A 12,310-nucleotide genomic window follows, 5' to 3' on the forward strand; every position below is an offset into this window, starting at 1 on the left:
TAGAAAAAGTGATGGTCCTTGAATTTTTTCCCTGTCCTTCTGCTCCATGTTGAGAGAAACTGGCTTCTATTTTGTTTATTGGAAGGAAATGGAAAGTAACTCAAAAATGGCTTTGCTGTTGCCATTCTCCCCCTGATTGGTATTTTGGTATCTTTCTTACTCTGAAATTTGAAAACCTCTTTTTGTAGGTCCTGTGTATTTCCTCTGATGTGTCTGCAGCTGTGATCCAGGATAATGCTTAGATCTGTCTCCAATCTGAGAGGCATTTCTGGTGTGGCTGAACTACAGGGAACTCTGAGGAGGACTTCTTTCACAGAGCATGTGTCTCAGGAGACTTGTGTGTGTGTAATGGCAGAATGGTTTTGCATTTGCTGTGTAAATGTGACTTTAAATGACACCAGTTTGTAATTCTTATGTTGACCCTTACGTAGAAAGTCAAGACTGAGAGGTACTACCAGGTGACTGAAAACACTCAATGACTGCTTTTTATCTTCTAGGAATTTTGTGCTACCTGAGTCAGATGAGACTTTGCAATGGTTTCTGAGATAGGAAATTTTATATTTTGCTGTTACTAATAGGTTGTTTTAATGAGGAACATTATTTAGCTCTTGTCATTATTCTTTCTTGTTGAAAGCAAGAAAAAAGGGTAACCAGAAAACAAAATAATTCAAGTCCCTTATTCCCCTCATAATGTTTCTAAACAGACCATTTGGAAGTACATTAGTTACCAAGGAGAATACATTTATCAATACCCTTATCTCAATATATATTTTAGTACTGAAATTATGAAACTATATTATTCACAGAATTACATCTCATTGCTTGTGGATAATTTATGACTGTAAGCAATACAGTAACAACTGCAGTACTTCTGTCATAAGAAACATGTCTAGTATTATTTGCAAATACATACTGCTTGTATTTTGTCAGGCTAGGTAAATGCATTTTCATCCTAACCATCCCAGAATGGAGTCAGGAAGTTGGACTCAAAAAATGCCTTCTCTGTTTCAAGGTGTATTTGGAAACTGTTAAGAGGAAAATGAAAGCTTGCTGACCTTCTTCATCTTCTTCCACATCTCCTCCAGAATCAGACTTAATGAGGACCTTGTAGTTCATTTAGAAGCTGGTCTCTTGAATGGAAAGGAAATGCTGGAATTGCACCTCCTGGGGCATTGCTGCAGAGTGATGTTCCCTCATTGAGGACAGACAAAGCCCTTTGCTCTCTGCCTGGAGAATAGCAGCACCAGGAGATTTTGGTGGGAAAAGTCACAAAGCATACTGCCAACAGCAGTATATTTTCTACTCCCTAGTCTTGCAAAACTAGACTCAATTCATGAGCAGAAACAATTTTTTCATGGCAGATTGAAAGTGTGGCAAAGTATAGCCTGTTCATAGCTTATGGTAGACACAGCTGTTGGTTTGAAGGCAGGGTACCCATGGGCTCTGTCATACTGTCTCACAAGGATGTGAACCATTTGACACAGTCACACAGGTTGTTTCATTGTATCATCAAATCCTAGTGCATTTGAAATATAAAGTAATTTATATGTATGCTTTTAACTAGTTACACTTTTTACCACATGGATATCATATTGAGCTTTCAAGTTTTCATCCAATATTTTATATACCTCATGCTGTTGTGTATGTATTTCTAATTGGTCTTTAAATTCTGTGACTAAATCGAATTAATATTGTAAATAAAACTGTTTTATTGCAAGATTTTAACCAAATATAGAAAGGTACTGTTTATGACAGTAATTTTAGGGGTTTGGGATTTTTTGTCCTTTCAAAAAATTAAAGAGTGAAATAGATTCAATTCTACTTTATATAGTTTAAAATAAATAGTTCAATAGTTTGAGTCAAGGATCATTTGTTATTCTGGGTGACACAAAAATTATAAGATATCTCACAATATATTTTTGTTTATGTATTTATAAATTGAGCTAATGAGATGAAAAAATTAGAGGGACAAATCAATTACATCATACCATTTCTTTCCTGGGTGAAATTTATCAAAGATTTCTTCACCCCCGGACCATTGCTTTAAGTTAAATTGCCACTGATATGCAAGATAACTTTGATTGCTTTATATATATTTACTTAAGGGGTGTTTGTTTTTAGGTTCACCAAAAATCTGTCACCTGACAAGATCAACCTGAGCACGTTAAAGGGGGAAGGTCAGCTGACCAATTTAGAGTTGGATCAAGAGGTACTCCAGAACATGCTGGATCTTCCAACATGGCTGGCTATAAACAAGGTGTTTTGTAATAAAGCATCCATTAGGGTGAGTGTTTTATTAGGCTGGAGTGGTAATTAACCAATTATTTTTTCTTTTTGTTTTGTCTTTGTAAACTTTCAAGCAACTTTGTATTAATAGGAAATTCTGATAAGTGCTTGATAAAATTTTAAAGAACAATGAAGATTTTATCAGCAATCATTTCTTCCTTATTTTTCTTTCTCATGTGATGACATAAAATACATCTGGAAATAATGAAAATAAGAGGGATTATTTTTAATTTTTTTTTTCTTCCTGAGTAGAATTCATTCCTGCCTGTTTTGAAAATGTAGAAGTAAAAGTTTGTATTTGTCTGTAGTACTTAGTCTATCATCATTATTTGTTATTCTCTTTTTTTGTGTGTTCTCCCTTCACTCCTCTTTATTTATTGCTTTCCCACTTGCTCTGTTCCTGTTTCCAAAAATACCTTTTGGAGGGATTCTGATCTCTGTGGGAAATGTGTGCAACACAGTAAATCTAGGAGATACTGCATTTTTGAGCATTGTGGCTGCTAATAATTGAAACAATGTGTATCATCTCTGCCACAATATATGAACATGGGATTAAGAAATGAAGTATGCCTTGTTCTTGACTGAAGTTACAATCAGGTGAAACATTAACACCTCCTTAGTCTTTAGGTGGAGTTTGTTTATGGTTTTTTAGTGTTCTTTCTTTGCTTTTTTTTTCCCACAATGGGAGATTGTGCTGATTTTTCTAAATGCAGTGAACTTGATGTTTTGTTGCAGATGTTTTGTTACATCTAATTAGTTGTAGGTCAACAAAGGAAATGTACTTTTTTTTTTTTCCTTTTAAAGGAAATAATGTGCAAGGCTGTGATGCTTTTTCTGATGCTTGACAACTCACTGTTAAGGAGACAGATTCTACTTTGTTCCTCTGTTTTTCTACTCAGTGATAAGTAGATTTTGAGGTTCAAACTTTTTAACACCTAGTGTGCATAAAGTTACCACACAGTATGTTCAGACGATCTTAATATTTTGAAAGTAATGTTATGCTGAGTTCAGAAGCTAGAAATATAATTTGTATGCTTAGAACACATTCTGAGTGATTTATTTTACTGTATTTTTAATATTTAATTTGCTTTAGAGTAGTGTTTTCTCTTGCAGATACCATGGACAAAATTGAAAACACATCCCATCTCTTTGGTGAGTTCTGAAATAAACTCTGAAATGTACTGTGAGTAGCAGAATCTATATCAATATTTATATAGTTCTCTTGATATGATTCTGGAAATAACTGAAACATTAACTGGCCTTTACTAAGTGTCCTCTGGGTAGCAGCAGATCAAGGCAAAACGCCTTAATGTTTTCCTTGGTAGGTTTATTTTCCTAATCTGTGGCTTCAGTGTAATCACTGTAATGTTTGACTGTTAGTCACTTCTGTCACGTTTTTAGTCATTGCATGTTCATTTGGGCTTACCTGAAGGGTAGTTATTTGTCTAAGTCACCTCTTTTAGAAGTTCCTGCCTTTCTTTTGGAGCGGTCTTTTCTAGGACTTTTCAGTTCTACATCTGTACTTTACATAGTGATCTCAGCTATAGCAGGTTTGTCACACATGGCATTTATAGGGTTTTTATAACCACTTAGGATTCAGGCTGGATATAAATAGGAGGAAAAATGTGTAAATAGAACTCAACAACAATTAGAAGTCGCATTAATTCTCGCATTTGTTCTCCTTTGTTCTTTAAATATACTAACAATTGTGGTAGCACAAGAAGTAATGTATTTGATGGTAAGTAAACTTTCTCAATTGCATTTGCTTAAGAGTGAATATTCCTTTAGCTGTCATGCTTCCCAGCCTTGCAGTGAATGTGCTTGTAATTCCTTCATTCTGAATCAGGCTTGGGAAAGACATGTTGTTTTAAATAATTGATGCATTTGCTAGTGACCCAGTTGGAATGTACTTATATCTGTACTGCTTCTTCCTGACATCCAGAACTTAAAGCCTGGTAATGCTGAGGTGGGATGATTCAACCACTTGGCTGGGAGATGCAATTGCCAAATTAGGAAATGGGTTTAAGCTGTGCTATTCTTAAACATGACACACTTTGACCTATGGTAGCAAGGCACTGTTTGGTTAGCTCCTGTTGAGCTTACATTAGCACTCTTTGAGGCTAAAATAACTTTAAAGGTAATCTTTTTTACGTAAAGGTGTCCTTGAACAAGTGCATTAAATATGTAACAAAAGTTCACTATTCAATGGTAGATTGTACAGCAGCCTTTGTGATTTCTAAAGGAAAGTGAATTTGGTGCCCAAGTGCCAAACCTCAGCCCTTCACTACATCACTGAACTTCTGGTATTTTGGCAGGGATGGGAAGAAGGAATATTTTTGCTACTGAGAGTTGAATTAAATTGGAATAGCATCCTCTGTTAGCACAGCTTACTGGATAACTAGAACCCACTTGTCTAGCCAAAGGGACTTTCACTAAGCTGAGTTGCCCTTTGTGAGAATCAGTCTGTTGACATAGTGGCACATACTGTTTGTTCATGACCCAGTTCTGGTTTTATATGATAAACAGGATAGTTTTGAGCAGTGATTTTGGTTTTAACTCTATCCAACAGAAGTTGCCAGTGAAAAAAGACATAGACCTGCATCCAGGCATTCTTCGTTACCTCTTTTTTTATATTGTGCAGTCTCCTTGAATCCATGTCCTACTGTTCTGTGCACTAGTCATGTAGTAAAGGGAATTTTTAAAAGAGTGGTCAAACATCCAAAACTGTTAGGATAACTGGGAGAAATCTTGGCTTCCCCTCACCATCCTCAAACTAAGGGATTTTTTTTTTCTTGGTTTATTTCTCTGTTGTTTTCAAGGAAAGATAATCATTGAGACAGCTAAAAAAATAATTCTAAAATGTCCAAATTTACTCTTAACAGCTATTGCTTCCCTTTAAGCATCAAAATACAGTGAAGTATAAATAAACCCAGACTAGACACTTCATGAATTTTTTGGTTGTAGCCAGGTTTTCATGGATAAGAATAGCACAGAAAAATGTTGAGCAAGCAGATTATGACAATGGGCATGATTAATACAATATGATAATAATCTAGTAGTTAAGGCAGGTTGAATAATGAAAAATCTAAAATTGAGGACAAAGGGGTTTTGGTATTTGTCTGATCTCAGAACATAAATGGGGGAATTCAAAAGGGCTGGTAGAAAGCTGCAGTTAGACAGGGAAAAAAATCTTAACTGTTGTGCTTTGAATCAGCTTGCATTAAGTATTAAGTATTTCATTGAAAGAACAACCATATAGAAAGAAAGTTCAGAAAACTACACATTAAAGCATGTCCATTTTGAAATGTGATTTTTGAAAATTGATGTGTTGGATAAATAATATTCAGGGATCAAGAATTTTAAGATACAATATTTGACTGGGGGTGTGTGTTAGAACTCAAAAACATAAGAAATAGTTTAAAAAAGATAATTCTAGTGCATTACAAAAGTTTGTGGAAAAATTGACATGCTAGGAAATGTTTTATGTATATTTCAGAAAAAGTTCTCAACTGACCTTTTTTTTTTGGATTTTGGTTCTTCATATGTCATCTATTTACTTTGTTACCTCTAAGGTCTCCAATTTTGTTTTGTTTTGTTTTGTTTTTCAAGTCCTTGGATAAAGTTGTAATGGAAATGAGCACATGTGAAGAGCCACGTGCCCCTAATGGACCCTCTCCTATAGCAACTGCATCCGGGCAGAGGTCAGTGATGGTACTTACCTGTAATTGGTCAAAAAAGGTTTGGCATTATGTAAAACAGATTGACTGTGGACTTCTGAAAATTTAAATTTTTAGAAGTATATAGGGTTGCAGCCTGCCATTCCCATCTCCTCCAAACTTTTATTTTATTGCTTGTGTGTGAAGTAGTGTAGTGATAATGGAGTTATCCAGGCCCAAGTCTGGAGAGAAGATATAGAACTAGATATAGAGCTTGCAAGGTACATTCCATAGGAGTGCAACTGCTATATCAGGTATTTTCTGAGTTTAATTGATATTAAGTTTTTAAAAAATGAATGGTATCTTGCCTTCATTCATTTTGAAAATACATATAATGTTCATGATTGTTTTAAAAATTTTTCTTTTTTGTTTTGTCTAAAGAGTTTTAAGGGTTGTTTGTTAGTGCAGTGTTTTGAAGTTCCATTTCCTTAATTGTATCAGCTGATTCTTACTGAAAGATTACATGCACACTGGGTAGCCCAAAACTGAAGCAATTTGATGGGACAACACAATATGACATCAGTGATTTTATGTAATTTCCTTTACACGGACTCAAAACATTTTTCCATGGTTACAGGGCCCTATATACAGAGAAATAAATTTGATGATACAATATTTTTTCTTGTAGTAACTTCTATGCAATGTATAGAAGTCCATGGGCCTCTGTGCCTCCTAAGGTACAGCTTGATAATCACAGTCATAGAGATTTTGTGTAGAATGAAAGTTGAAAAAGGAAAAGGAATGACAAACCACACAAGTTTTTGGGGATTTTTTTAAACCAAGCAGAAAAAACCCACAAGAAAACAAAAGGGTGGAAATTTTTAGATGTTAAAATAATATTTAACATTCAGTTTCCCATACACTAATCTAAAACATTCAGAACATAAGATTTTTATTTAAAAATTATTTACAACAGCTTAATCTTTTTTAATACTGGAATGCACGTTGATTTACTGTAGAAGTGTAGTCACCATTTAGGATGCCTTTCTTTATAGAGTGAAATAATGTAAATACTTTATACTATTTTGAATATCTGAAAGTTATTATTTTTAATGGACAAAATATTTTGGCTTATAGACATAAATACTAACCAGACTAGAATTGTCAAGTAATTAATTTGACATGATTTACTCCTTATGTTTATAAAGAAGAGTAGGCTTTCTGCATAATGATGTAGACTGCTTTTTAATGTATGTATAATAACATATAATACATACATCCATGTAATTTAACATCTCATCCATGTAATTTAACATCAAAGGATTGTATTAAATGTTATAATTTGTGTAGATTTATCTTAGTCAAATATATATTCTTATGTAGAGATCAGGATCACAGAGTGAAAATTATTGTAAACTGCATCAAGTGTATTGAGTAAAAGTTGCTAACTGTAGAGTACATTAGTGACTTCATTTATTTTAACATCTGTTTCATAATTTATTTAATCTGTTTAATTTTGTGCCCTTTCACTCGGTTTATATTTAATATGTTGGCATTTCACTTTTTAGTGAATATGGCTTTGCTGAAAAAGTGGTAGAAGGCATTTCAGTTTCTGTGAACTCCATCATAATAAGGATTGGTGCAAAAGCCTTTAATGCTTCATTTGAACTTTCCCAGCTGAGAATATATAGTGTAAATGCAAACTGGGAACATGCTGACCTTAGATTTACCAGAATACAAGAAGCTCAACGTGGAGAGGTAAATAATACCATTTACTAACTTTTCCCCCTTGTTTTTGTGATAAAGGAAGAAGTTGAATTTCACCCTTTTACAGGGTAGAAAACATTACTGGGAATGGAGACATTCTGTGCTCAGTAATTTCAGTTGCTCTTTAGGAGCACAAATATGTAAAACTGGTGGATATGAGTCAGATCAAAGAGCCAACATGGATGCTTAGGCAAGAACAAAGACCAAGGCAAGCAGGTGTATGGTTTCCCTCTTATGTTCTCCAAGTGAATGACTGTTCTAAAATGCAAACTGAGCCAGACTTGGAGAGTACTGAAAGAACAAAGAACTGTATATTAAATATGGAAGGATAAGAAGTTGTGCTTTTTGTTATTATTGTTGTTATTATTATTTGTAGTAATAATAATAATAACAACAACAGCAGCAGGAATTATATTTTACAAGTTTTATCTGGTTATTTATTTGCTTGTGAGAATTTGCCTGATAAGGATTTTTTTTTTCTAAAGCAGTTTTAAATTAAATTTAGTCAAGTTCTTGTGCAAATATTTTCTGGGAATACCTAAATCTTATGCATATATAAAAAAGTAATAGCAGTAAAGTATATATGTTTCTACTGTCCTGGAGAGTAACACATGGAAGCGCTAGTTTGTTATACATCATTCATTTGCCTTCTTCCAGCTAAGCAAAGTTAATTGTATACTGAGTGCAAGGTTTATAAATATTGTATTCAAGGAGACTTGTTTTAGCATCATACATCTGGCCAGCTTACTCCAGAGTTGAGTCCGGTAGTTGATTTTTATGTAGGGAAAGAAACCCCTAGAGAATATCAGTTAAAAATGCCACAAAAGTAAGCTGAAAACTATTATTCTGACTGTTTTCCTTTCCTGCAGCTTATTTGTATGCTTATGCTCCCATGTTAATGAAGTTTGAATGGGAAAAATTAAACTTTGACTAGATGGAGTTTTGTATTGCCAGATTTTTTTTTGATTTTGTGGTTTTTAGGAAGAATTTGATTCTGAACAGTTGACCTGTACACAACAGAGCTTTCCCTGGGAGAGTGTTCCTTTCCTATTCAATTAATACCAGAAACAAATTTCTAGATATTACAGTGAATAATTTGTTAGCAGCAAATTGCATGAAAAGGTGAAAAACCAAAACCAGTGCTGTACTTTGAAGATAACATGTGCTAAACCATATATTTAGGGCATAATCATTTAGCTTTGCACTGTAGCTACATTATTAATATAATAAGCAATCTCCTTAGAATACTTAAAAGCTTTTGATCACACTGCATCTCCTGTATGAAGAGGATATGTATTCTGCTTTTCTGCAAAAAGTGTTTCAGTATGCTTTGCACTGCACTTTGCATCTTGCTCACTTGATGGAGTGTACCTCCTTTCTAGACACACTGGGTATGATTTACTTAAGTCTCTGCATTTCTCAGGACATATGCTGTAAGGTTTTCAAATTGACAAGAGGAGAATGACAAGTAAGAATAAGTCATATACCAAACAAATTCTTCCATCTTGCTCTTTACTCATGGCTGATCCTTGTTTCTTCAGAGAGTAATCATGGAATCATTAAGGCTGGAAAAGACCTGCAAGATCTTTTGACCAAACGTCACCATGCCTGCTAAACCACAGCACTAAGTGCTGCATCCAGTCATTTCTTGAAACTCTCTAGGGATGGTGACTCTAACAATTGCCTAGGCAGCCCATTCCAATGCTTAACCACCCTTCTAGTGAATAAATTCTTCCTCGTGTCCTTTCCTTAACCTCCCCTGGTGCAGCTAGAGGCCATTTCCTCTTGTCCTGTTGCTAGTCTTGTCTCCTGCCTAGGAGAAGAAACCAATCCCCATATTTGCACAATCTCCCCTCAGGCAGTTGTAGAGAGCAATAAGGTCGCTTCTGAGCCTTCTTTTCTCCAGGCTAAACATGCTTATTTCCCTCAGATGCTCCTCACAAGATTTGTGCTCCAGACCCTTTACCTTCTGTGAGCATGCTCCAGCCACCTCTGTGTCTGTGCTGAAGTGAGGGACGCAGTACTGAAGAGTCACTCTGCCCCCAGCCTATGGTGTTGCTTGCAGTTGTTGTGACCCAGGTGCAGGACCAAGCACCCGGCCTTGCTGAGCATCATAAAATTGTCCCTGCCCATCAATCCAAACTGTCCAGATCCCTCTTCAGTGCCTTCTTATCCCCCAGCAGATCAACTCTCTCCCAGCTTAGTGTTATCTGTGAACTTACTGGGGGAACTTGATCCCATCATCCAAATCATGCAGGAAGGAGTTTTAGGTAAACAGGAATTACTGGTTTTTCCTACTGATATCCCGTTCATTTGATGTTCCCCATGATGGTCCTGCTGGACAGTCCTTCATCTTTCCGTATTTGATTTTCAGTGTCCAGCTGTACTTGATGCTCTTGTGTCGTCATTACTCTAACATTTGCTTGCTGTGCCTTGTAGAAATCCATGTAGTGGATTCAGAGCTTGTGGGGTATTCATGGCATGCTGTGTGCTCAATGTTTAACTTTCTCTTTTAATTGAAATAATACACTCCAAAAAAAACCCTCTCCTATCCTGTAGCTTTGCTTCATCCCCTGCCCTTTTCTTATTTAACATTTTTAAGCTAAACTAAACTATCATTTTTTTTCTCTCCCAAAAGCAACCTAGCATGCAATAGCTGTAACTTTTATTTTCTTCTGAATATTTTAAATGCTGCTTTTTACCTCAGCCTGCTTGGAAGTAGCTTAGTGTTTCTGTGACAAGCAGGGTGAGGGCTTCCTGACACCTTTAGGTGGAACAACAAGTGAGTTGTATTTGTTCTGACTGTATGGCTCATGTGAGTTTTTGTGTACATATGTACAGATGTATACATACACATGCACAGGGCCAGGTGCAAGTAGCTGTCATATTGCATCAAGGTGTTTTTCTCTTTTTTTCTGTCTTAAAGGTCTTGACTTTTAAAGAAATCAACTGGCAGATGATCAGAATAGAAGCTGATGCAATCCAGAGTTCTAAGCATGAAATAATGAGTGCTCCAGTTCGACTGATTACTAACCAATCAAAAATTAGGGTCACGCTTAAAAGAAGGGTAAACTTGAAAAATTTGAAGTCTTATTTTATTTTTTAATTTATAACTCATGCTCCTAATGCATACATGTACATAGTAAAGATTTTAAATTTAGACCATATTGAATGTAGAATTCCCTGAACTAAATTTATAATAACATGTAAGACTGCAGAGTTTACAAGAAATACTGCCGACAGATTTTGAAAATGAAGACCTTATATAGGTCCCATTAATAAAATGGTTTGATCTGCAGAGCTTTGTTTATTGTTGTTTATCTCATTGTTTTCTCTCTCTAGATTCTGGTAATATTTACACTGCTTACATTCAGAGAAATGCAGCAGTTTAATATCTGATGCATGCCAAATACATAGAGTGAAGCATAAATATACTGTGTGTTAGGTACTCCTTAATTAGTAAGAGGAATAAGATTTAAAATAAAAAAATGCTTGTTATTGCTTTTTGCATGAAGCTTTTCTTTACCCCACATATTTAATATAAGAAATATAAGTACTTAGTTCGATGTCTTAAAATTTTTATTTTACAGTTAAAAGACTGTAATGTTGTGGCATCCAAACTGGTTCTGATTCTGGATGATTTGCTGTGGGTTTTGACTGATTCCCAATTGAAAGCCATGGTGCAGTATGCCAAATCTCTTAGTGAAGCCATAGAGAAATCAGCAGAACAGAGGAAAAGCTTGGCTTCTGAAACAGCCCAGGTATGAGGATTAATTGTCTCACTGTATCATTTATCAGGAGTTCTACAAAACAACACAGTGTGGTTAGTTGTGTTACTTTATTTTAGAGAATGTTCAGTTACTCATTTTCATTCAGCTGTATATCCTAAATTATACCAGGAATTAATCATAGTTTAAAATAGTCTTTACTTTGCAAGATTTTGTGTATTGATGCTAACTGCAGAAAAAAAAAGTAGTTCTATTTCTTTACCCATGTACAGAGTGTTTAGACTTCTGTATGTACTTAACTCTTTATTGACTGTTTAGTAAACTTGTTCTCCAAGTATTTTATGGTTATGAATTTAAATAATTAAGACACACTAAAGTAAACTTAATGTGTGGGTAGATATGGTTACTATAATAATTTAACATGCTTGTCCAGTTGGTTCTCCTGGTACTGAAAAAGTAGGTTTTATTAAGAGCTTACCTTCATGCAGCTCTTGTTGGAATATATAGTGAAAACCAATTCTACTTTAAATATATTTCTGCTGGCATATCTGTGCTGCTGATGCTGCATGTAAATCTTGGTGTTCTTCAGCACACAGAGCAGGCTAGACCACCTGGGCTTTGTGAGTGTTGAGGGGAGGCACCTCTTCTTGTGTGTGAAGAAGCAGGACAAGTACACTTATAGAAGATAAGTGCTATAAAATAAAACGTGGTTGATTACTGAGTACAGTCAGTTGTAGAGGATCTCTTAGAGTAAAGCCAGTGGACTGTAACAGAGTTCAGTTCTTTTGCTGGCCCTGATGCCTTATGCTGTGATGTGAAGGTTTAGCCACAGCAATGTAATGGTTACCTGCTCTTGAGCAGGGAGGTTCTGGT

The 12,310-nt window shown here is 35.3% G+C and overlaps 1 protein-coding gene across 2 annotated transcripts in view; it reads left to right on the forward strand.

The window, feature by feature from the left end:
• BLTP3B (bridge-like lipid transfer protein family member 3B) overlaps window positions 1–12,310 on the forward strand; it is a 47,305-nt gene that overhangs the window by 10,930 nt on the left and 24,065 nt on the right. For both annotated transcript variants that reach the window (XM_063154813.1, XM_063154812.1), the window contains 6 exons: window positions 2,122–2,284; window positions 3,400–3,438; window positions 5,896–5,987; window positions 7,511–7,700; window positions 10,636–10,776; window positions 11,300–11,470. In XM_063154813.1, coding sequence (XP_063010883.1) covers window positions 2,122–2,284; window positions 3,400–3,438; window positions 5,896–5,987; window positions 7,511–7,700; window positions 10,636–10,776; window positions 11,300–11,470 — 796 coding nt within the window. The remainder of the gene's footprint in view (window positions 1–2,121; window positions 2,285–3,399; window positions 3,439–5,895; window positions 5,988–7,510; window positions 7,701–10,635; window positions 10,777–11,299; window positions 11,471–12,310) is intronic.

Source organism: Melospiza melodia, chromosome 4 (genome assembly GCF_035770615.1).
Source record: "Melospiza melodia melodia isolate bMelMel2 chromosome 4, bMelMel2.pri, whole genome shotgun sequence".
NCBI lineage: Eukaryota > Metazoa > Chordata > Aves > Passeriformes > Passerellidae > Melospiza > Melospiza melodia.